At 45.0% G+C, this 24317-nt stretch overlaps 1 protein-coding gene and 1 pseudogene across 2 annotated transcripts in view; one reads left to right on the top strand and one right to left on the bottom strand.

Annotated features, from left to right (window-relative positions):
- The window catches only part of CWH43 (cell wall biogenesis 43 C-terminal homolog), a 60676-nt gene extending 36706 nt beyond the window's left edge, over window positions 1-23970 (bottom strand). Inside the window, exons 1-8 of one of the 2 annotated variants that reach the window (XM_038556058.1) lie at window positions 23885-23970; window positions 21725-21916; window positions 17283-17403; window positions 16720-16874; window positions 13636-13837; window positions 9013-9101; window positions 4215-4472; window positions 1275-1397 (exon numbers count right to left, since the gene is read on the bottom strand). In XM_038556058.1, the coding sequence (XP_038411986.1) occupies window positions 1275-1397; window positions 4215-4472; window positions 9013-9101; window positions 13636-13837; window positions 16720-16874; window positions 17283-17403; window positions 21725-21916; window positions 23885-23927 (1183 nt within the window). In that variant the 5' untranslated portion in view covers window positions 23928-23970. The remainder of the gene's footprint in view (window positions 1-1274; window positions 1398-4214; window positions 4473-9012; window positions 9102-13635; window positions 13838-16719; window positions 16875-17282; window positions 17404-21724; window positions 21917-23884) is intronic. The other variant, XM_038556059.1, reaches the window with a different exon arrangement.
- On the top strand, window positions 10916-11568 carry LOC100688208 (annotated as a pseudogene).
- Window positions 23971-24317: the final 347 nt, after the last annotated feature.

Below are 24317 nucleotides of genomic sequence, written 5' to 3'. Positions count from 1 at the left end.
CTCAAACCAAAAATGGCTCTAAAAAATTGTTATAAAAAATTCCACAGAACTGTCCAAACAACTTTGTAAATAAATGGTTCCCAATGCCTCGATCTGATGAATGAACTAAAGAATCTTAGTTCTTAATTCTACTAATTCTACTAATTTAGTTACTAATTCTACTTTAATTCTACGACCGCTACAAATCACAACAGCAACTATAAAGACAGAGATTGTCAGGATCAAAAAAACAACAAACAAAACCTACCAGGTCTTAGTTTCAAGAGACACACCTAAAAAAATAAGAACACAGAAAACAAAACTCTACATTTTAAAAATGTCCCCTAAATTGTAATATAATCTTTTCAAGTTATGATGGAACATATGTGAAAGTGTTTACATAATGGTCTTACTGCTTCGTGGCATCTCTTTTAGAAAAAGATCACAATTTTATTTAGTTTAATTGTTTTCTATCTCTTTATACTATAGTATTTTATCTTCATTTTAAAAAGAAATTTTAGGATTTTTAAAAAAATTTATTTACTCATGAGAGACTCAGAGAGAGAGAGGCAGAGACACAAGCAGAGGGAGAAGCAGGATCCCTGCAGGAAGACAGATGTGGGACTTGAATCCAGGACCCTGGGATCACAACCTGAGCCGAAGGCATCTAGATGCTCAAGCACTGAGCCACCCAGGTGCCCCAATATTTTATCTCCTTTATAAAAATATCAAGTTACTGAGGGTGGGGGCTATCTTTGTTTCCTACATAATGCTGTGTAGTTATATAATGCTGTGCACTGTACCTAATACAGTATCTGCGAATGTTATCATTTCAATAAACATTTTTATTTAATCTAGTTCATTTGAAATTAGTCAGATTGAATAGTAAACTAACTTCATGTCTGAGTTTCTAGCTCATCAATATCCCAAATGTTAATGTATTTAAGCTCCCCAAAAAGGAGAACAAGAAATAAATAATCTGAAATAGAAATAGTTCTAATAAGAACAAATGATCTTGGAAATTCTTCCTGTTAAATAATCTTTTTTGCATGAGAAGTGAAACAAGACTATTAATCGAGAAGTTGTGGCTGAAATGAGAGGCTGTCAGAGATTGGCTTCAAAGAATTTCACCAAAATGAGTAAGGAAGACAGTTGTTAACAACACCGGCAAAAATGTTAAAAATTGTTGGAACTGAGTGAACGGTACGCGAGGGTTTCATTATACTTTTTAATTTCATATATGTTTGAAATTTTATGATAATTAGGTGCTTTAAAAAAAAGAAAGCAAAACTTACAAAGTTTCATGTATTTTTCACTCTTTCTGAAAAGCACTTTAGGACTATTTTTTGTTTGAAGAAAGTCAAGGCTTTTCTTAGGACTAAAGAGCATATTCAGTCCAATAATTAGCATCACTGCCCCTGTTAAAAGAGAAAGCAAGAACATATTACATTTTAATCCACAAATCCTCCCAATGGTAAATTCCAGGAGCCTAAATTTCATGTCAATGGCCATACCCTGAAAATTCAGTTATTGAGTTCATTTATCTCAGTACCTAAGCAATTACTCTAGTTGCACTTCTGATAATTGGGATTGATCCTTAGAAATCCGCTAGGGTCCTAGGAACCCTACTTTAAATGACAAGACTCCAGCCTTTCCTGGATGAGAAATGTCTTTTAATTTCCTGAGTGTTTCCTCATTGTTAGGTTGGTAATAGACTACTTTGCTGTTGATTGTGCAGAGGAGGGTGGAGCATAAAAGAAAGAAAGGAACTGCTTGCTGTAGGGACCGAGTTTTCTGCACCAAAAAAGACCTCAGATGCACCAGGTTGTGGAGCATAAAAGGAGGATATATGTAGATTCATAATCCAACCATGTTAGGGGAAGCAATTCTGGCCCGGGATGGGGGTCCTCATGGAGGACTCATGCCAGGACTCACACTGTGCCAATAAGGCCGGCCAAAGAAGTTGAGCTCTGTTCCATGCATTACAACGTAACTTATATGTAAGGTTTACATACTTCTCAAGTCCTATACAATGAGAATGGAAACAGAGGTATGGCTGACCGATGTGTAAATTAGGAGATATTAAGTAGAAGTTAAGCTTAGGTGGAAGGCTAGAAAAAAAAAAATTCTATGCAATTTTCAGGAAATAGCAGGAGTAAACTAGTAAACTTGACAATAGATTCATTACTAGTTTCTGATTTAACACAGATTCTCTTCAACTGTATCAAAAGCTATGCTGAACATTACCAACGTGCTTTCATTTTTGTGGTCTTATCAATGGTCCCTCTTACTAAAAAAAAAAAAAAAAAATGCTTTCTTGTATGCAACTGTAACCAAGTGGTTTCAGCAGCCCCATGAGTAGTGAGAGAGAACTCAAAACACACCATTCATGACATTCTGAAGAAATAAACTCATGCTTAGAATGGCTCTTACTGTTGTGTGCTTTCTCCACATGGCAGACCGCTAAGCAAGCTGGGGTAAGAAAAAAGCAGGGCATTGGCCAAGAAGATAGAGCAGGGCAGAGTACACACACCTGAAAGAAACCAGAAGAAATACAAAGTTTGCAAAGCCAAGATTATTGCAGAGGAAATGCAGCAACAGGACGCCTGGGTGGCTCAGTCGGTTGAGCGTCTGTCTGCTTCTGCTCAGGTCATGATCCCGGGGTCTTGGGATCCAGCCCCAGTCAGGCTCCCAGCTCCGCAGAGAGTCTGTTTCTCTCTCTCCCTCTGCCCCTGCCCCTGCTTGTGCTTTCTCTCTGTGTCAAATAAATACATCTTTTAAAAAAAGGAAATGCAAATAAATAAATAAATAAATAAATAAATAAATAAATAAATAAATAAAGGAAATGCAGCAATATATGTCTCCAAGTGGATGAGAGCATGAGAGTTTACCAAAAATAGTAAATCTTCAGTTGTTTTTAACTATTTCATATAATTTTAAAAATATAGCTTCCAAATCAGCATTTGCTGCCAGATGTCTAGCTCGGGGAGTAGAAAAGTTTATGTGAAAAGGTACAGTTGTTGGAAAAAATACCAAAGGCCCAAGGGGGAACTACAGGGGGAAGCCCAGACTCCTGTGCACAACTCACCCCAGCTGTAATTCCATATGTGTCTAACGTTCCACATGCTGGTACCTTCACTACACAGAAGCTCCAGATGGGCACGGACTATGTCTCTTAAATCTCTAGCACCTGGCACGGTGCCTGGCACATACAGGTGCCCAACATTTTTTTAATGAATACATGAACAAATGGGAAAATGCATCTCTGAACAAACAAGGACTGAATCCCCTACTGACATGTTTTGCCTCCTCAATTTTTCATAATTTTTATCCTACAAGCGTTTGATATGTTTTGCTTAAACTAAAATGACAGGCGACATCTGATTTGTGTATGCCTGTATACGTCGGTAATTTCATCATGGCCAGAAGGCAATTTTTGAAATATTAAACTGAGCTAAAGTGTATGAAATTTTCATTTTGCTAGATAATTTATAATCACGGAAATCGGAAAAAAATATTCTATGATTTGGGAATTTGCCATTTAGACTAAGATTCAGAGGTGTAAAATTATTTTATTGGCAAACATAAGGTAAATAAAAATCATAGATAAGATTTGGGGAAACCAAAAAAAAAAAATCACAATTTCCCTTATATATTCATGAGCCAATACTAAAGTAGTAACATGAGCACCACGATCATGCCTTTTCCTAACATATACTGTAACACAACAGTACCCAGCACTTCTTTATACTCTACTATGAATTAAACTTGGGGTTTTTTTCCCTGTAATTAATTTACTTAAGAGGCCTTTGCAGTAATAAATATTAATGAAACTCACTGATGAATTCAGAAATCTTTTAAGTAGTTATTTAGAGATTCCTCCAGTTTTGTTTTTTTTTTTTATCAAGAGAGTCTATTTTTTTAAAAGATTTTATTTATTTATTTGAGAGAGCAAAAGAGCACAAGAGAGGTGAAGGGCAGAGGGAGAAGCAGACTCCCTGTGGAGCAGGGACCCCAATTAGGGGCTAGATCCTGGGACTCCAGGATCATGACCTGAGCTGAAGGCAGATGCTTAACCGATCGAGTGACCCAGGTGTCCCAAGACAGTCTATTTTAATAAAACAGGGAAGATCATCCTATTTATCTCCACCAGTCATGTAAAGTGCTAAATCCTAGTCAGCCTGAAGGGTATTTTCAAGCAGTTACTTTAATCCATACCTTTCAAATATACTCACCCAAAAGCACATCAGATCTCTCTCTAGCATAGACACCTCCTGGGACAAATTTAAAAGCCGTGCACCATGCACAGAAAAATATCTCTAAAAGATAAAATATCATGGCAATGGTCATGGCTTTCCCAGGGCCTGACCCTGAGCTAATAAGATGTGCAAGCACTTGAGGCCACATGGATGCTGTGAAGAGGGCGAGGACACAGCCAGAAACAGCAGCTGCCCACGTGGGCAGGTACAGGAGGCCCGCGGCTGAAGCTGCTCCTGTTCATGACAGAGAGAGAAAGAAAAAGAGCAGAATGGTCTCTTCCATTTTCTACAATAAAAGAAATAATAAGCTCATAAGATGACCAATTTATAGCGGTTCAGAGCCAGAAGGGACCTCGAGGGCTAGTCCAATCTCCAGACTGATGAGAAACTGAGGTCCAGCGTGGTTAACGTGATTTGCTCAAGGTCACACAGCTAGTTACATGCACAACTGGAGGCAGAAGGTGAACCTAGTAAATCTCAACCCAGAGCTATTTCTTCAGGAAGGGCAGGGAGAGAGACAAATGCATTTTTAGGTTATTTATGTTACGATCCTAATAGCAAAAAAAAAACCTGAAAAAACCCGCAATGATCTGTAATACCAAAAAATATGTCTGTTTAGTTTGACCAGCCAGATCCAGGCGTTAGGAAACGTGTCAAGTCAGTGTGGTTTCTAGAAAGGTCTTTCATTAAAGAATGTCCTAAACGCCACCCCTTGGCCTACAATAGGTAAGTGGGCTTTCCCAAGCACACATCCCCAAAAGAAGATGGGACTGAGACAGGATGGGTGGACTCACTGCTTTAGCCATTCTGCAGGCCGTTCATTCATGACCCCACAGCCTGGTGGGCCCGGTTCACAGCACGCACTAGTAAGTGTCTGCTTATTTGCTCAGCCAAACCCGAGAGCGTAACATTTCTCCCAATTCCTGTGAAATCAGTTCTAAGACAGCACATCAGGGTCTACAGCACCCCAGTTCCGAGCCATCAGTGTAACACCTTTCTGGAGAATGTGACATTTTACAGACAGTTCAATGCATGTTGTATAATTGTGACCTACCCTCCAAGGAGGTCTCCAGCAGGCTCCTCACTGCTAGGGCAAGGGCTCCAGAAAACTAAGGGGGAGCAGGACGTGGCTCCAGCCAGTGCTCCCTGGTGCTCATCTGTCAACGAGCTCCACTTGTACCACCACAGGGCAAAGCCCTGGGACTGTCTATCCCTCCCCGCCCCCAGTTCAAAGAGAACATCATGCAGGTGAACCCAAGAACCAGATTCCAGAACCCTTGACAACCAGAGTGTAACTCAACAGTCAGACCCTATAATACTTAGATCCGACAATGGTTATTTTAATAATGAAAAAAAATCATTTCCAGGGATCCCTGGGTGGCGCAGCGGTTTGGCGCCTGCTTTTGGCCCAGGGCGCGATCCTGGAGACCCGGGATCGAATCCCGCATCGGGTTCCCGGTGCATGGAGCCTGCTTCTCCCTCTGCCTGTGTCTCTGCCTCTCTCTCTCTCTCTGTGTGACTGTCATAAATAAATTAAAAAAAAAATCATTTCCTTTTGAAATCAACGAGGGTAATGACTATTCGCTGTAGAAATTTTTAAAAAATACAGAACTGTAAAGCAGTTAAGGATCACCTAAGATGGAGCCGATCACGGCCAATACTCATATGGATTTTTCCCTTTAGTCTTGTTCTATGGATATAGAAAAGTATTTTTACACTAATGGAATCATATCACATATTGGGGATCATATTTTTCTTTTTATATCAAGAACATTTTCTCATTATATTTTTTTCCTAAGTCATTTTTATGTATATATACTACATTATAGATAAGTACACCACAAGATAAGCCACCATTTTCCTACTGTTGGCCATTTATGAAGCTTCCAACACTATGAGGAACATCTTTCTTTGTCAACTAATCTCTTACTACATCTATGATCATTTCCTTAAAATAATCCTTTAAAAGGGTCTTAAAAGTACAAGTACCATGTCAAGAGATAAAAGCATTTTAAAGAGTCATTACTTAATGGTCAACTGCTTTTGTGAGAGGTCATACCAATCTTCATTTCCTCCAGAAACCTTGCCAAAAGTCTCACCTTTTGAACCTTGCCAAAATTATTTTTCTAAAAATCTTTACCAAGTTAATGAGGAAAACGGTATCACATTTTGAGTTTTACTTTCCTGATTATCAGCGTGAGTGAATTTTTCCTGTTTACCAGCCTACAAAGGCTTTAAAAAAAAAAAAAAAAAAGAATGAGTCCTGAATTGATATTCTACAGAATGACTTTGTTGCTTTTGTCTTTACTATGCAGAATTATCTGGAAGGAAAGAAAACATCTTTTCAAATGCCCTTGACTATTACTGCTTTTATTTTTAATTTCTATTTTTAAATGGGCTATAGATTTTTAAATTCAAAATCCAAGACTCAAAAAGGTAAAAAGGAGTCCATCTGACCCGTCACCCACTAGTTCCCCTTGGGGAAGGCAATGTTAGCACTGTCTTCCACACTCTTCCAGAGAAGGTCTCGTGCATAGAAAAAAAAAAACATTTCTGTCCCTTTTTCATACAAATGGTGGCATATGACACACAGTGTCGGTCACTTTGCCTTTTTCACTTAACTGCGTATCTTAGCTGTTTTGTGTGTACGACTGAGTCCTTCCAAGTAACCATCCTCCAAATCTTTACTCCTAAGACACCAGACTGCATATTCCAATAATATTGATAATAACCAACATGCTAGTTTTCAACAGATCACATTTTTCCAACCATAAAATCATAGGATCACTGTACGTACGCTGGGGTCCGATCAGTGCATTTGGTCCACCTGTTTTCTCCTTTAAGAATTACTTGATTTTTATAATTTAATTGCCACCAAGATTTAAAGCTCCTGTATCTTTGCATTTGTAAAGTAAAATTCTATTGGTCATTGTCATGACTTATTTTGTGCTGAGACCCACTGGGACTGCAAATTTTAACTACAATGAAAAAAATGTGATTTATTTTTCTACAGTCTGCTTTATGAGGTGGTTTCCAAGGATGGGTCACAGTGAAATGGGGGCACCATTTCTAGGTAACGAAGTGTGAGCTCCAACTTATTTTAGGTGAGCAGGTGAGCAGAGATGGAGCTGTGGCTGAAGAACTGTGATCTCACTTTCCTCTCTACGCCAAGAGCTTGCCCCTGGGGCCTTTTTAAACTACTATCTAAAAAAATAAAAAATAAAAACAAAAGAAAAACTACTATCTAATACTTCAGAGAGGGCAGCCTGGGTGGCTCAGCAGTTTAGCGCCGCCTTCAGCCCAGAGCATGATCGTGGGGACCCGGGATTGAGTCCCACATTGGGCTCCCTGCATGGAGCCTGCTTCTCCCTCTGCCTGTGTCTCTGCCCCTCTCTCTCTCTCTCTCTCTCTCTCTGTGTGTCTCTCATGAATGAATGAATAAGATCTTTAAAAAAATAATAATAATAATACTTCAGACAGACAGCAAAATTAGATTAGTTGTGACTCTACTTACCCAGGGAAAGAAGTATCAGTATAACAGTCTAGGTTCCCAGTTTTTCCGTCCCTGAACAACTTATGTTTCTGGGGACCTCAGTTTTCCTATGTTTAAAGCGAAGCTGCCAAATACCCGCCCAAGGAAGCACGTTGCTTATGTTCCATGAGAAAAGGTGTGAAACACATGCTGAACCGACTTCCAATGTACTTCACGTCCCTTCCCAAAACTGCGTACAGATTGAGAAGCTGTTAGGCTCACTGCCAATCTGGCATTGACTAAAGCCTCTGGCCCTTGTCTTGAGGAATCTCATGAGGCATCTCTCGGACAAGAAGAAGGGTTACCTCTATATTCAAACTCATACAAACTTCCAAAAACTCCAAATAGAAGGCCTACCAGAAAATACACATGCCAGCAAAAACAGCTCAACGTGACTGCAGAGGTTTGCTCACACGGCTCCTGGCTCAGCTCGGTAATTGAACCATCTGTTTGGGTTACACGTATGTCTCCACACAAGAGTGATGGTATCCGGGGTGCAAGGAAGTTTACTTATCACACTAGTCGGCCCACGTGGTCCACTACCTAGGCTCAAACCCACACAGGGCATCCAGGGCAACGCTCTGAATCACCTGGCTAATGAATACATATAAGGGCATCTCTCCTCCCAGAAACCCAACACACGGTTTCGCAGAGTGGGGAGTTTTGTCTTTGACACTAAAACCGACTCTGATCATTTCTGCCATTTAAGGAGAAGGGAGAAGAGGGGCATAATTCAGTCAGAGTAATAAAACAGTCATGGCCATAAAAATAAGTAGTTGCTCCTAAAACAAAGGTGGCCTCCCTCAATACTGTGTAATCCTGACGGGTGTGCCTGGGAGGAGAGGGTCCCAACCTTTGAAGAAGCAAACGTGGATCCCAAAGCTGGATCAGGGCGTGAGGAGCCAAGGAGGACGTCCCTGAGAACCAGGGAAGCAGAGAATCTGGGGGAGGATGAGAGGTCCAGCAACGTGGTGATGGCTGTCCTCCACCTCTTCAGACCCAGGGGAAAACTGTTACTGACACACATGCCTCGTTCGGGAGACGAGGTAGCAGTACGTAGCTCCAGGGGGAGAGAGGCAATGAAGCAGGGGGACACAGGAACCTGGAGCCTGCAGGCCCTGGAACCCATGGTGACAGACCAGTATGGCCGCCTTGGCCTCCCCTTCCACTCTGGGCGCGCACGCGAGTAAATTGTCAAGCAGAGCGGAATGCCGGGCGCATCTCCAGGCAGGTTCCACGTACCTGTAACCCACCAGATTAACCCGGAACCGGGAAACCATGGGCACGTTGAGAGCATCAGTCCGCTTGCCAGGCCCAGCAGAACTGCTCCTCTGTAAGAAAAAGACACACTGTAGGGCATTGGCCGCCATTAACATTTCAGGTCCCAGATATAAAACGGAAATACATCTCCTACCTCTAGTCTGTCCAAGACATAATATGAGGGTGGAAAAAAAACCCACTGAGGTCATGGGATCCCACTGAAAACAAGTATTAAATCCATTCAGAACAGGGAAGTCATAGCAGCTCAGACTTGAAATAGGCATCTTCCATCTTTCATGGTCAACGTAAAACACAGCAACTGAGTTTTCTCGGACTATTCAATCAGACTCTATATTGGCCATGTGACATCTTGTTTTATCTTATTTTTAAAGGTTTTATTTATTGAGAGAGAGTGTGTGTGGTGAGATCAGGGGGAGGAACAGAGGGAGAGGGAGAGAGACAAGCAGACTCTGCGCTCAGCTTGGGGCCTGAAGTCATGACCAGAGCCGCAACCCAGAGTATGACGCTTGACCCGACTGAGCCACCCAGGCACCCCGGCCGTGTGACATTTTAAAGGACTCTCTCGAAGACAAAGAGAAAAAGTCATTGGGCATCGTTTCCAAGTAGTCTGCCTCTTTTCTTTCTTTTGTTCGCCTCAATACAGTCCAGGCCTTTCTCAGACTGCGGTCAACCCCGTAACTAACTGATAGTTGTGTGCGTTCGAAAACAACCACAAACTATTTTTTCATTCTTCTGCTACTTTGGCAAAGGAGAAAGAAAAGGTTGTAACTCATCTTTAGGGGAAAATCCAGAAGCAACGGCAGCTCCGACATGGCGCTCAATTAAATAGCTATGATGTAAGTTAAGCTGGAAAACACAGCACTTACTACCTCCTGGGTGCTTTTTTTTCAGACTTTTACATATATTAGCTCATTTAATCCTTACAAATTGCTAACATAAATGCGGAGGTAGATGCTGGGGCAAAGAGCACTTAAGTAACCTGCCTGAGGTCATACACAGTTGCCCCAGTTGGACTGAGAACCCAATGAAGGCCCTCAGGCTAAGGAGTAAGGCTCTCAGTCACTACCCTGCCTACCCCCACCTCCAAGATTAAGGATCATCCTGGGTCTACAGAAGATCAGATGTGAAAAAAGGCCATGAAGGACATGGATGATCTCTTTTCTATCCCCAACTCAATGACAAAGGCTGAGGACGACTTGCTATGTGCCAGGCTGTGTTCTAGGGGCTTGGGATACATCCTAAGAAGAAGACCCCTTTCCTCTGTCGGGCTCACATGCCAGTGAGGGAGGAACAGGCAATAAACACACACAATCAACAAATAATACAGGATATATCAGAAGACAGAAAGCACGACGATGAGTGAGAGCACCAAGGTCGGGAGCACTCGGAGGGGCTGATGGGAAGCTGGAAATGCCACTAAGACACAGTTTGTCTCGCTCCCTCATTCTCCCGGGGTCTACCATCTGCATTGATCCTTCCACTACCCGAAGTCCACTCAGCACGCTCTGGGCCTCTCCCTCACCCTCCTCCTGTCTCCCACCTCTTCACACCATCAACACTTACCCAGGACCCATTCCCTTAGGTGGAACCTAATGAATTTTAGGAAGCAAGTCCCACTACAATGGTCATGGCTGGTGATGGTCTAAGGCAACATTTCTTAAACAGGGTTCTGAGAAACACTAATTTTATTGGCTGTTAGCACCTCAAGACACCAGTGTTCCACAGAACACGACCTGGGAAATGCTGGTCTCCTGAGATGCATCTCCATCTTCAGTGTCTCACTCCAACAGACAGGATTATAAAATGTCTTAAAAAAAAAAAACAACAACACCTCGGAGTCAGACCGGCTTGTGAAGCCCGCAGGATGAATGTGGAGGTGGCACACAGTGAAGTAAACCCCAACACTAGAGTGATGAATAGCCGGGGCATCTGGCTGGCCTACATCATCTTGGTGGGACTGCTGCATGTGGTTCTACTCAGCACCCCTTCTTCAGCAGACCTGTTGTCTGGACCCTGACCAACGTCATCCATAACTTGGCTACGTACGTCTTCTTACATACGGTGAAAGGGACACCCTTTGAGACCCCGGACCAAGGAAAGGCTCGGCTACTGACACACTGGGAATGGATGGACTCGGGCTCCGATTTACCTCTTCCCGCAAATTCCTCAGTGTCTCTCCTATTGTACTCTACCTCCTGGCCAGCTTCTACACCAAGTACGATGCTGCTCACTTCCTCAGCAACACAGCCTCATTGCTTAGCGTACTGCTGCTTAAGTTACCCCAATTCCATGGGGTTCGTCTCTTTGGCATCAACAAATACTGAGGGACAGGGCTGGGGATAACACTGGACCAAAGGGTTAGAACATCCTTTCCTTCTCCGTATTGTCTTCTGTATCTTGAAAGCCTGAGAACTATATCACCTTTCCCAAGCTCCAGGAAGAGAACAGATTAGAAAACGGGGCTCCTAAGCGTCAAGTTAGGAGAGCAAATTTTTTTGAATCAGGCAAGGTGGGAAAGATAAGGGCTAAATCACGCTCCCTCACAGCAGGAAGCTATGTTTAAACAGCTTGTTTGGTAACTGAGCAGCTTGTTTTGTGATTAAGTTTTTCTAGATCTTCTACCCACACCACTTTCCAGCTCTGTTTTGCTGTGTATTTTCCTTATAATAAAGATACTTTTTTTTCCCAAAAAACAAAACACCTCATTTTACAGGTGGGGAACACAAGGCCAGGGACACAGTGGGACTGGTCCACAGTTGAATGATGAGTTGTTGTTGGCCAACCAGGACCTCAGCCTGTAAGCCTGGTCTTGGAGCCCTGACCCAGTTCTCCTTCCGCTCTTCCATACAACTGAGCCTGTTTTCATAGGGAACTTTGGAAACAAAGCTTTAACTCATGAGAATAAACTCCTTCCCTTCCCTTCTCTTCCTTTCTTCCTTTTCTCCCTTTTCCCCAAAGATGCTAAGGCATCCGGGAGCAGAGATTCAGACTCTGAAGGAGATAATATACTAGCTCAAGCACCTGACCCAGAGGAAGTCATAAATAGTAGTTCTTTTTCCCATTCCCTAACCTCAAGGAGCTTAGTGTCTCGAAAGGAAGAAAGACCTAAAATAACTGCAAAATAAGAAAACTGTGACACAGATTAATAATAAGGATATAATAGGGTGGGCGTGGGATTCAAGGTAGGATGTGGTATCAAGAAACCCTTGGGATAATGAGAGAAGACTTCACTGAGGAGATGCCCGTGCTGGGTTTTGGAGGGTGAATAAGAGCTCGCCAAGGCAGAGACGGCAGCCCAGATAGAAGGAAGAGCACACACCTGCAGATGGAGGCCCACAGCAGTCCAGCACCTCTAGGGAACTGAAAGTGATTTCAGCTCAGGTGAAGCACCAGAGTAAGGTGGGAAGTGTCTGTAAAAGGAAGTGGGGTTGGGGAGCAGATCCTGTCTCACACAACCTTGTATGGAAAGACCGCTCACAGGTTTCAAGCCGGAGACTGACGGGGGTCAGACCTGCATTTTGGAGAGCACCCTCCAGGGCAGTGCGGGGAAGGGCACACCGAGGACAGACCATTAAGAGATAAGAGAGGAAGCCTAGAAGAAAGACGGTGGGGGCTCCACAAGGGCACACGGCGGCGGGGGTGAGGGGAGGGTAGAGATTTGAGAGAAGCAGTAGAATTGACTCGGCTTCGTGCCAAACAGATGCAGTAAATGAGAAAGACACAGTTGTGGGATGACTCCTGGATCCTGGCTTGGCAGATGGGGTGGCAGCCAGAAAGGGTGAGGCAGGGAGGAAGAGGAGCAGGTTTGGGCCTGGGCACTGCCGAGGCCAGACCCAGACAGGCTGAGCTTGAGGCCCCGGGGGCGGGGGGTTGGGGGGATGCTCTCACGTCTGCTGGGGAAGGATCCAGCAGGCAGTTGCACGTCTCCAAATGTGGGGATCTCCACACTTGAAGAGAAAACAGTTATCTGAGGCAGATGTTTTAAAGCCTCTTCTGATCTTTTTACGTGAAAGGCTGGGCCTGAACACAGGAGAAAGGGGGAATCCCAAAGGTTAGAGAGAGGGTGAATAAGGACCAAGTACACGAACCAATGCTTAAACCCAAGGCTGCGGATTCCCCGGTGCCCCGTGGTTGGAGCAAGCACCGGGCGATGCAGAGATCTCCCTGGGCTTCCCTCCTCCTAGAAGATACAGATCGATGCCCAGGCTACCAACCTGGTCTCTCTCATCAGGGCACTGTAGTCCCATCCCACCAAATGCCAGTGAGGGGTCTGGAGGAACTGTCTTTCCTGCCCCTGAGGATGCTCGTCCATGCAGGGATTCCTCAGAGGGCCCAAGCAGGAGCTCCCAGAACCTCTCACGTAGCCATGCACATCCCTTAGCCCCCTCACCTGCTTTCCAGCAATCCTTCAGCAAGGGGGCAGACACCCTCTGGCTCCATCTCCACGGTACGCACGTAATAATGCCACGTAGTGTTTTTGCTATCTCAGGAAAGGGAAATATGAAATATCTACCTGGCAAAAGAAGTACCTCTTCCTTCAACCATAATAGCCAAATTCTTGATTGCTCCCAAATCGAAACTCACCCAAAGGGGTTAGGATCTGGCCCTGGGTGGGGGTGCCCACTCACTGCCCATCTGGAAACAAGCGAGACCTCTCCAAAAATCCAGTGGGTGAGGAACACGAGACTGCCAAAGGCAGCCCCTGCCAACCACCAGGCAGGTCTGGAGGCTGTGCCCTTGGCTGCCTCTCCAGGTCTTTTTCCCTCTGGTTTATTGCCGTCGCCATCTAGGATAAAAAACGGAAAAGAGTCAGTTATGGGGAAATTTACCCTCTACCTTTCACGGACTTTTAGCAAGTTAGGAGATGGCACCTGGCTTCCAGGAGCTTATTTCAGAAGGAAAGTTGAAACATGAAACTACAATACAGAGCAGAGCGGGCTGAGAAGCTAGTTGGCGGGAGAGACCATTCCAGGCAGGCTGGATCGGGAATGATAAGGGAGACCCAAGCATTCTGGAACTTCACAAGTGAAAACACAGCAAGTGGGGCGCCTGGGGGGCTCAGTCAGTTAAGCGTCTGCCTTTGGCTCCGGTTATGATCTCAAGGTCCTGGGATGGAGCCTCACATCAGGCTCTCTGCTCAAGGGGGAGTTTGCTTCTCCTTCTCCCCCTGCCCCTCCCTGTCACTTGAGCCCTCTCTCTGTCTGTCTCTCAAATAAATATATAAAATATTAAAAAGAGAGAGAAAGAAAGAAAATTCAGATTCAGCAAGTTATTTACTTCATGTGATGTTAACAGTATGAGCAAAAATATAGAGAGAAAAAGGGGCTGGTATGTTTGGGGAGCAGAGGCGTCCACAACCAGGATACCCGGCCGTGTCCTCCGCAGAACAGGGCTCTCATGTAACCTGCTATGTGCCCGGAGGAACAGCACTTACTGAGGGTCATGAACTCATTCCATCCTCACAACTCATGAGGCAGACTCTATCACTAGTCCCATTTTACAGATTTGAAAACTGAGGCCCAGAGGGAACAAGTCACTTGTCCAAGATCATGTTGCTGGTAAAGAGAGCTCAGACAAGACGGGTTCCAGTGCCTGTGGGCCTAACTGTACCATACTTCATGGGACTCTTTAACCGAAAGGTCTTCTCCTTCCATCGCAGCAATGACTTCAAGTACAAAAACCTAAGAATTGGGCAAACTGTGGGCAGAAGAATTTCTTTTTTTTTCTTTCAAAAAATTGTTTAAGATTTTATTTATTTATTCATGAGAGACACAGAGAGGCAGAGACACAGGCAGCAGGAGAAGCAGGCTCCCTGCAGGGAGCCCAGTGTGCGACTCAGGGATCACACCCTGAGCAGAAGAATTTCTTTGTAGGAACAGAGAACCTGTTGGGCAGATGCCCCGTGATACAGGTAATGCTCTCTGCAGGGTAGAAGAAAGCCCTCGGGTCTGCCTCTGGGGCTAGTAGCTGGACTTCACAAGGAGGAGGAAAGCCATTCCTGCTAATAAAAGAGTCAAAGGGCAGGAGCAGAGCTGGGAGCTGCAAGGGATGCTGGGGCGGGTGTGAAGACAGAGGAGGCCAGGCCGGGAGACTGAGCAGTCTTTAGGGAAAGAGAGCTCTAAACTAAATTTGCTCATCATCACTGTTGTGTCCTCCGGTGGGGGACTCCTCCCCCAGGCCCCACCTAAGCTTCGATTAAAACTACAAAAATGGGAAAAAAAAAAAAAGCTACAAAAATGCCTGGTGTGATCGGATATTCTGGGGAAACTGGTGAGGAGTCTGGAATTTTGTAAATGAGGCACAGGGCAAAAGCAGGAAGGGACCCACAACTGGGCTACATACATTTAAAACGGGAGAGAAAGAAGAAAACTCAAGTCAGAAAATGTTAAACGATACCCTGACGTTCAATCCTTATCAGGCTGTACCTGTGAAATCTGCCGCCTGAGTTGCCGCCTTTGGGTGTTACTGTTTCATAAAACACAAAGCATGTATTAGGGCGCCAGACTGCATCCTAAATGTTCTAATATTAATGTCCAATTTGCTTGCCCAGTGCCCCCTTATTCCCAATGCCCCGGTTTCATGCCAAAATTGGGGCCAGAGGGGGATTATACAAGCACTTTGTTCACGGTGAGCCAAAGCCTTCTACACTTCCATTAATCTGTGAGATTTCTCCTGGTGTGGACAAAAGAACAGTGACTCACTGAGACTTACACAAAAAGCCAGGTGCAAGTTAACCAGAATCTAGTAACACTTCGCCCTTTTTTTCAGAAGGATCTCAAGTTAACATATGGAGCAAACATCCAAGCTGGGTGTGTGTACATCTCTGGGAAAGCCAGCTCCAGAGGGAGACAGGGGACTTCAAAGGGGCTGTAAATATGCAAGATTTCCTTTCTTTTCAAGCTTCAGACTTGGAGCTGAAATATCTTCAGATTCCCAGGGCGCCTGGGTGGCTCGGTCTGTTAAGCCTCTGATTCTCGATTTTCAGCTCAGGTCCTGATCTCAGGATCCTGGGATCAAGGCCCCCCACCCCCCACCCACGTTTCTGCTTATCTGCCTCTGGCCTTCCCCTGCTTGTTCGCTTCTCTTTCTCAAATAAATTAATAAATAATCTAAATTTATAGATTTATATAAATAATTTATAATATATATATATATATATATATCCCAGAAAAGAAAATATATATACACACACACACACATGCACACAAGCCTAGATAGTTCTCACAGCCCTTGCTCACAACTAACTTCTCATAGGCTTAAGGGATATCCTGGGGTCAGGACAGAGGAAGAGATCTCTCTTCCTAGATGCAGGGTCTCATTCCGGGAAGCCCCATCCAGATGGAAAAGGGAGAAAGACAGAGCTGGGAGCCAGCTGGGAGTCTGAGGCCTGGTTTACCCTCCCACCCCACACTGATAGGAGCCAGAAATGGCTTTTTATTTTCACCCTCTGTTCTGGCAAGGAAAAGGTGCCTTCTGCTTAGATAGACTCCACTGGCTGTGCCGGTTTCAGAGGAAAAGGGAAACTCTCCCTATTTCGGAGGGAAAGAAAACTGAAAAGGAGAGAGCGTGCAGAAAGACTTTCTATCTTTTCAAGGTGTGTTGCGTTCAGATAAGAAAAGTAAACTATGCAAGAGAGCAAATTCCTAAATAAATTGGGCGTACCCTTACCTGTGCAAATGCGATCAAGTGTGGCTACGGTACTTAATGTCAGTATCACTCTATTGGACATCTGATAACTCCAGATTGGGTTTAGCGAAGTGTACCATATGCGGAGAACAAGGAGAAGAATCTGTCCTAAAATGAATCCCCAGATTCGGAGGAACCTGTAAGTACGAAAAATATGTTTAACGACTTCTTGATGGGGTTTCACGGTACTGTGTTCACAGTGAATTTCATAATTTCAGAGAACAAGGGTATGAAATAGTCCTGTGAGGAGTAATTTGCAGTAAGGAACATGCCTTAGTCTTTATAGCATCCATTACCCAGGCAACTTATGATTCCTTAAGTCTCGAAATATTATGGAGACTGATGGCAAGTATTCATGTTCTGATTTTGTGAAAAGGAAAAAAAAAGAGAGAGAGAGAGAGAGAGAGAGACTTTTACCAGCTACATGCAAAATGAATACTATCACTTGGAACTCCTGGTCCCAACTTCCCCGTCCGTAAGTGATCATACGTGTTTGTCTAGGGCGTAAGATACGAACCTTTGTCTACAGACATGAGATACCATACCTTTGCAGGCCACTTCCTGTCCACCACGTCACAGCCTGCACGATCAGCGAGGAAGACACACCAAGGGCAAGGACCACCAACCGAACCCTGGCATTCGAAGCCTGGAAGGAGGCTACGCTGCCTGCAAACAAACGAAGGAGAGCTAAACATTTCTAGCAACCGCGCACGGGAACTGCACCGTCGGCATTTGAGAACTGTTGCGTCTGATGCCATCTTTACACTCAGGAAGACAAAGCTAATATAACATACACACGAGTTAATACATAATCTTTTTAAAAAATTTTTTGATGTCATTCATGACAACATAAAATCTACTACGTTAAAGTGTACAGTTCGATGATTTCTAATACACTCACGAAGTTGTGCAACTATTACCACTATCTAAAAAAGAAAAAAACCTATTACCACTATCTAGTTCCAGAACATTTTTGCCACCCCAAAAAAAAGAAATCTATACCCATTAACGGACGCTCCTTTTTCCTCCTCCCTTCTCCCCCAGCCCCGGGCAATCACTCATCTGCTTCCTGTCTGTATGGATTTTTCCCATTCTGAGCATTTTGTATAATGGAACCATGTAATATGCAGCCTTCTGTGACCGCTTCTTTCACTTAGCATAAGGTTCTCAAGGCTTCTCCATACTGTAGTACTTTGTTCCTTTTTATGGCTGAATAATATTCCACTATGGGGACAGAGTGCATTTTGTGCAGTCATTCATCAGGGATGGGAGTTTGGGTTGTTTCCATCCTTTGGCTATTAAGAATAAAGTTGCCGCAACCGTTTGCCTACAAGGTCGTATGTGAACCACTGTTTTCGTTTTTCTTGGGTCTACAACAAGGAGTGGTGCTGCTAGGTCAGGTGGTAACTCTGTTTAGCATTTTGAGGAGCTGCCAAACTGTTTTCCAAAGCGGCTGCACCACTCACATTCCTGCCAGCAATGTGTGAGGGTTCCAGATGCTCCACATCCTTGCCAACGCTCGTCGCTACCTTTTTGATTATAGCCATTCTAGTGGATCAAAATTTTTAAGGAAAGAAATAACCTAAACCAATAGGAGTATGAAGCAGTTTAATAGTTGAGTGCATAGTAATTTGCTGAAAATAGCTGAGGTTGGGACGCCTGGGTGGCTCAGCAGTTGAGCGCCTGCCTTTGGCTCAGGGAGTGATCCTGGAGACCCGGGATCGAGTCCCACATCAGGCTCCCTGCATGGAGCGTGCTTCTCCTTCTGCCTATGTCTCTGCCTCTCTGTATCTCTCATGAATAAATAAAATCTTTAAAAAAAAAGAAAAGAAAAGGAAAGGAAAGGAAAGGAAAGGAAAGGAAAAAAAGAAAAGAAAAGAAAGAAAAGAAGAAAAGAAAAGAAGAAAAGAAAAGAAAAAAAGAAAAGAAAAGAAAAGAAAAGAAAAGAAAAGAAAAGAAAAGAAAAGAAAAGAAAAGAAAAGAAAGAAAAGAAAAGAAAGAAAAGAGGCGCGCCAGAGACGATAGCATGTAACACCGAGATCTTGTCCGGGGTTACATTAGGTACCTTAGGCCTCTTGAAACACCAAGTCGTTTCACTTCCATAGGAAGCATCTGAAAGGAGTTTTAAGGCAAAGCATGGCTTACATCAGCCTCTGCTTAACCTCAGCAAAGCTCGGTGGGCACCCAGAAGAGCACCTGGCCGACACCGCCTCTTCATCCTCATTTCTGTGTCGCTCTCCTACCCACGCTGTTTTCTCAAAATTGAGTCTACCTCTACTCAAGGTGATGGGTCTTCAAAGAGGAAGGAGGTGAAAGGAGAACAACAGGAAGCATCCCAAACACCACCCCCTCTCCCAGACTTAGTAATATCACATCCCTTACAGCGACCAGAAGTGGACTTAAATAATCAAAAACTGCCCCAGGGACTCTCAGTCCATAACTTTGTGGGTAAGGCTGGTACAAGCAGCACTGAGCAAAAGCAACTGGAAAGGGGCCGCAGATGAGACCTTTCCCATAAAGCCAACCAGGGAATGGGATGAGAAAATGAAACTTGCAACACTCGGCCCCAGTAACTCAGAGAAGGATACTGCAAGCCCAGGGCAGTTTCACTCAGTTACTAGGGACTCAATTCAGGGTAGAATGTCTCATTTCTATTATTTCTGGAGCTGATGTTTTTCACAGCCGTTTGATGGGTCTTTCCATTCCTATGGAGACTGTCTTCACATATGGGGCATTTTTTCCCCCAGTGGTCTCTACCACTGTTCTTTCTGAGCCCAGGATCTTAAAACGCCAGAGTCCTGCATCCTTGTGGGTCTCCGCAGAACTCACTGCACTGACCTTGTTCTGCTTCCTCCAGGGGCTGGCCCATAGAAAAGCAGAGGCAATTTCCCAGTAATCCCTGCCACTGTTTCTGGGGAAAAAAAGTCAAATGACTGTTTCTGGAGAGAAGGAATATACAGCGTGGTTCATGAACAAACGCCACTTGGAAACCACTCAGAGAAGCCAAGTGCATTAGAGCAGAAGGGCAAGACATCCAGAGTTCTCAGCCACGGAGTCAACCCCAGTGGGGTCTAGTGTTTCTGTTTAGAAAACATGTTTCTTCCGTGACCCCACCCTCTTACATTTTTACTACCGGTGCCTCTTCAGGGATTCCCAATATTTATTAATATGAACACTCTCAATTCTTTGCAATAGTAAGTGTACATTTAAAATTCTTTTTTTTAATTTTTTTTATTTATTTATGATAGTCACAGAGAGAGAAAGAGAGAGAGGTAGAGACACAGGCAGAGGGAGAAGCAGGCTCCATGCACCGGGAGCCCGATGTGGGATTCGATCCCGGGTCTCCAGGATCGCGCCCTGGGCCAAAGGCAGGCGCCAAACCGCTGCGCCACCCAGGGATCCCATACATTTAAAATTCTTAATTGCTAAAAACAAAAAAAAACCACAATTTTTCCTTTCTTTTTTTTTTAAACCCACAATTTTTCATTGCTAGTTTTCAGCAATGTAACATTCTCAAATTCAGAATTCAAAAGATACCAAGGTATATGTCGTTAAGTTTCCCTTTCATGCCTGTGTCTAGCTAGATACCATATTCAAGCAATTAAAATGCTATGGTTTTTTAATCCTTCTAAAGCTATTTAATGCATGTTCAATTAGATATTAAATATATTTCCATCTAAACTTTCTTACACAGATGTTAGCATCTGCGCACAGTTTAGTGCATCTTTGGCTTTCACTTAACATATTTGAAAGAACATCCCATTTCCTTAGATAAGTAATGTCTCATTCTTTTATGTAGCTGCACAGTATTCTATAGTATTCCAAGTTTCAAAACCATAATTTACTTAACCTATCCTATATACATGACATTTAGGTTATTTCTTATCTTGTGATTATAAATATTGTTGCAATGATTAAATAACCTTGTATTTTCACCCTTTTAACATGCATGTGAGTATATCCGTAGGCTATATTCCTAGAAGTGGAATTTCTGAGCAAAAGAGAATGTATATACCTTTGTAATTTTGATAAATGCTGCTAAATTATTATTGGCAGAAGTTGTGCCAATTTATATTCCCACCAGCAATGTCTGAGCGCCTGCTTTCCCATCCTTGTAATACAGTGTTACTTGATTTTGTTCTTTGGCAATCCAGTACATGAAGCTACATACAAATATATGTGTGTTATTTGTATTCATTGTAATTTTTTTAAGAATCAATTATATTTCCTTTCCAATAAACTGATTGTATTCCTTGTTCTGTTATCTATTGAGCTATTGGTCTTTTTTATTACTGATTTATAAGAACTCTGTATGTTAGTGAAATTAGCTCTTTGACTAAGAGTTGCAAGTATCTCTCCTAATTCGTTGCTTGACTTTGCTCACTATATAGCACTCATCATGCATAATTTTCCTCTTTTCATGCAGTAGCTTTCAACAATTTTTAATGGTTTCTGACTTGTATGTCATAGGTGGAAAAAGAACACAAAATGTTCAAGAGTTGGCCTGTTCTTCTTCATTTCAGTGAATTTTTTTTTTTTTTTTTTTAGGCTTTCCAATCTGACAGAAAAGTTAGAAATGTAAAAGACGTGGTCTAGCCTTCCAGCTCCACTAAAACTCTCTCAGGTAGTTGTAAGAGAAAGAGGAATCTTGTTTCATTTCATCATTTAACATTCAAAGAACAGTCTACATATTTTCATTTGCTTTTCCCCCCAAAAAAAAATCCTTAAAGAAGCACTTTTAGGGGCACCTGGGTGCCCTGGCTCAGTCGGTTAAGCATCTGCCTTAGGCTCAGGTCATGGTCCCAGGTCCTGGGATCGAGCCCCATGTTGGGCTGCCTGCTCAATGGGGAGCCTGCTTCTCCCTCTCCCTCTGCCCCTCCCCTCTGCTCGTGCTCACACTCATTCTCTCTCTCACACACACACACAGATGAATAAAATCCTTAAAAAAAAAAAAAAAAAAAGAAGAAGAAGCACTTTTAAATCTTACCCACAGTAATTAACCGCAACAGGATTAGCATCCACCTCTTGTTAGCCAATTTCCAGAAAGGAGTAAGTATGAGGAATATTGGAGAAAGAAATGCTATGCCAAAACCTTCAAGCCCAGTGAGTTCTAGAGTTTGCAGGGGAAAGTAATAGATCATTGGTCCCAGGCCATGGCAGAGAGACCAAGAAACATATCCTAGGGGGAGAAAAAAAAAAGTTTAAGGAGCAAGTGTAAATGTGTCCTTGTTACAAACAGATATCCTGCCACTGTACCCCCTCTGGCTGGTCCGCCCTCCTTCACCGTTCTGACCTCAACCGGCTTCCACTACAAAATTCCCCTCCTTCCCACACCAGCAGTGCAGTGTCCCAGGAGGAGCATGGGGCCTGCTGTGGTGAGTCCCTTGACACCCCACTTATTCCTTTAAGCTTGTTCACACCCGCAAGCTCAGCCTTCCCTTGAAACCTCTTGATCTGGATCATCTGGGTTGAACTGGATTTTCTGTTAGGACCCTAACTGATGAAATGTCTTTATCTAAGTCAGCCTTTCTATAAAGAGCAACATCATGAGAATCAAAAAGAGAAACAAAGAGGGGTGCCTGGCTGGCTTAGCTGGAGGAACATGCGACTCTTGCTCTCTCTGGTTGTGGGTTCAAGCCCCGCGGTGGGTGGAAGAAGGAAAGGGAAGGGAAGGAAGGGAAGGGAAGGGAAGGGAAGGGAAGGGAAGGGAAGGGAAGGGAAGGGAAGGGAAGGGAAGGGAAGGGAAGGGAAGGGAAGGGAGAAAGAGACAAACAGCAGGATTCAACTCTTCCTCCCACTCCAGACCACACCCCAAGGCAGGTTAGTTAGGCAACAATCATTTTATCTTAAGTGGATTTTTTAAACCTAACCTTAGGAGACAGTATAGGGTAGTGAAAGACCTAGAACTGAAGTCAGGCTCACCTCTGCCAACTACTGACGGTAGGATCCTCTACAGGAACGATAATGAACTAATGGGCACTTACGCCGTGCCAGCCCTTGTGCTAAATATTTACAGAGATCGTCCTTCTTATTCCTCATCCAACTCATGTTCTGTGAAATGGACACTTTTTGCCCCCCTCTTACAAACGTGAAAACAAAAAACTTCTGAGATTTCCCAATATAATAGCCCAAGGTGGAAAGAGGAGCTCGCGGCAAGAGCGAACCTCCACCCGGGGAGTCTGGCTGCGCGGGGAGCTGTGTAACCACCTGCATAGTAACCCGCTCCCCCCCCCCCCGCCCCTTCTCAGCCCAACTTCCTTAAGCAACAGAGTAGCTCTTTCAGGGGCCTCACAGGGCTGTGAGCACGAAGTGCGACGGAGGGCCCAGCACCCGGCACCCTAGGTACTTGCTGAATGTGACTCACTTTACGCCCCTGTACTTAGAAGACACGTTCGGAGCCAGGGATAAAAAGGGGGGGAGGGGGGAGGACGCTTCTGAACATCAGCAGCTTCCAAGGGCAGCCCGGGTGGCCCAGCGGTGTAGCGCCGCCTGCAGCCCAGGCCGTGACCCTGGAGTCCCGGGATAGAGACCCACGTCGGGCTCCTGCATGGAGCCTGCTCCTCCCTCTGTCTGTCTCTGCCCCACCACACCCCCTCTCTCATGAATAAATAAATAAAATCGTAAAAAAAAATATATATATCAGCAGCTTGCAGAAAATCTTTAGGAAGGAGCCTCTCCGGGCCAAAAGAATGCTTCCCAATGACCCCCTAGATTACAGCCTGCTCCCAAACGTGTGTCTGGGAATTCCGATTCTAATGCTCCGGGTCCGGCACGAGCCCACCCGCAGTCGTTCTCGGGGGGGCCTCTTCGCGGGGCCGCTGGGGGCGCCGCCGCGGGGGCCTAGGCGGGTTAGGGACGCCCCGCGCACCTGCGCCCCGGGCCGCCCCCGCGCTTAGGGCCCCCGCGCTGAGGCTCAGCAGCCTGGAGGTCTGGGGGGCGGGGGCGGGGCCTCCACGCGGACAGCCGGGCGCATCCCACTGCACCCACCCCCCATCCTCAATCTAAGTCTTGGCTGCTGCTTTTTTTTGCTTTTTTTTTTTTTTTTTTTTAATTCTTGGCTTGGGCGCCACAAGTTTCCAGGGCACTCGCCTGCGGCCCGCTGTGCTCCCTCCCGGCCCCCGCGCGAGCGCCGGCGGCCTCGACTTACCCAGGAGGCTCTCCAGGAGCAGCTCTCGCCACAGCCCGGCCATGGCCGCGCGCGCCCGCCCCGCCGTGCGCTGGGAGCCCCAGCCGGGCCGGGGTGGGGTGGGGTGGGGTGGGGCCGCCGCCCCCGCCCCCGCCCCCGCCCAGCCCGCGCCGCCTCCCGGGGCCTCGGAGCCCGCCGTCGGGCCCAGCCCGGGGAGGGGCGCGGCGCGCGCTGCGAGCGGGAGGGGGCCCCAGGACCTTGGCGTCGGCGCCTCCGGAGCCCGCTGCGCCCTCTCAGCTCCGCGCTAAGCAGGCGGCGCCCCTCCTCCCCCAGGGCGCTGCGACCATTCTAGGGGCGCCCGGATTTTCGTGGCTTTTAGAGAAGTCGCAGCCCTTGCTCAGGGGAGAGAAAATAGCTGATGGGAGGGCACCGTGTTGCCCTCCTGACTCCATGA

Source organism: Canis lupus, chromosome 13 (genome assembly GCF_011100685.1).
Source record: "Canis lupus familiaris isolate Mischka breed German Shepherd chromosome 13, alternate assembly UU_Cfam_GSD_1.0, whole genome shotgun sequence".
In the NCBI taxonomy this organism is placed as follows: Eukaryota; Metazoa; Chordata; class Mammalia; order Carnivora; family Canidae; genus Canis; species Canis lupus.
This window is presented reverse-complemented; position numbering and strand designations above follow the sequence as displayed.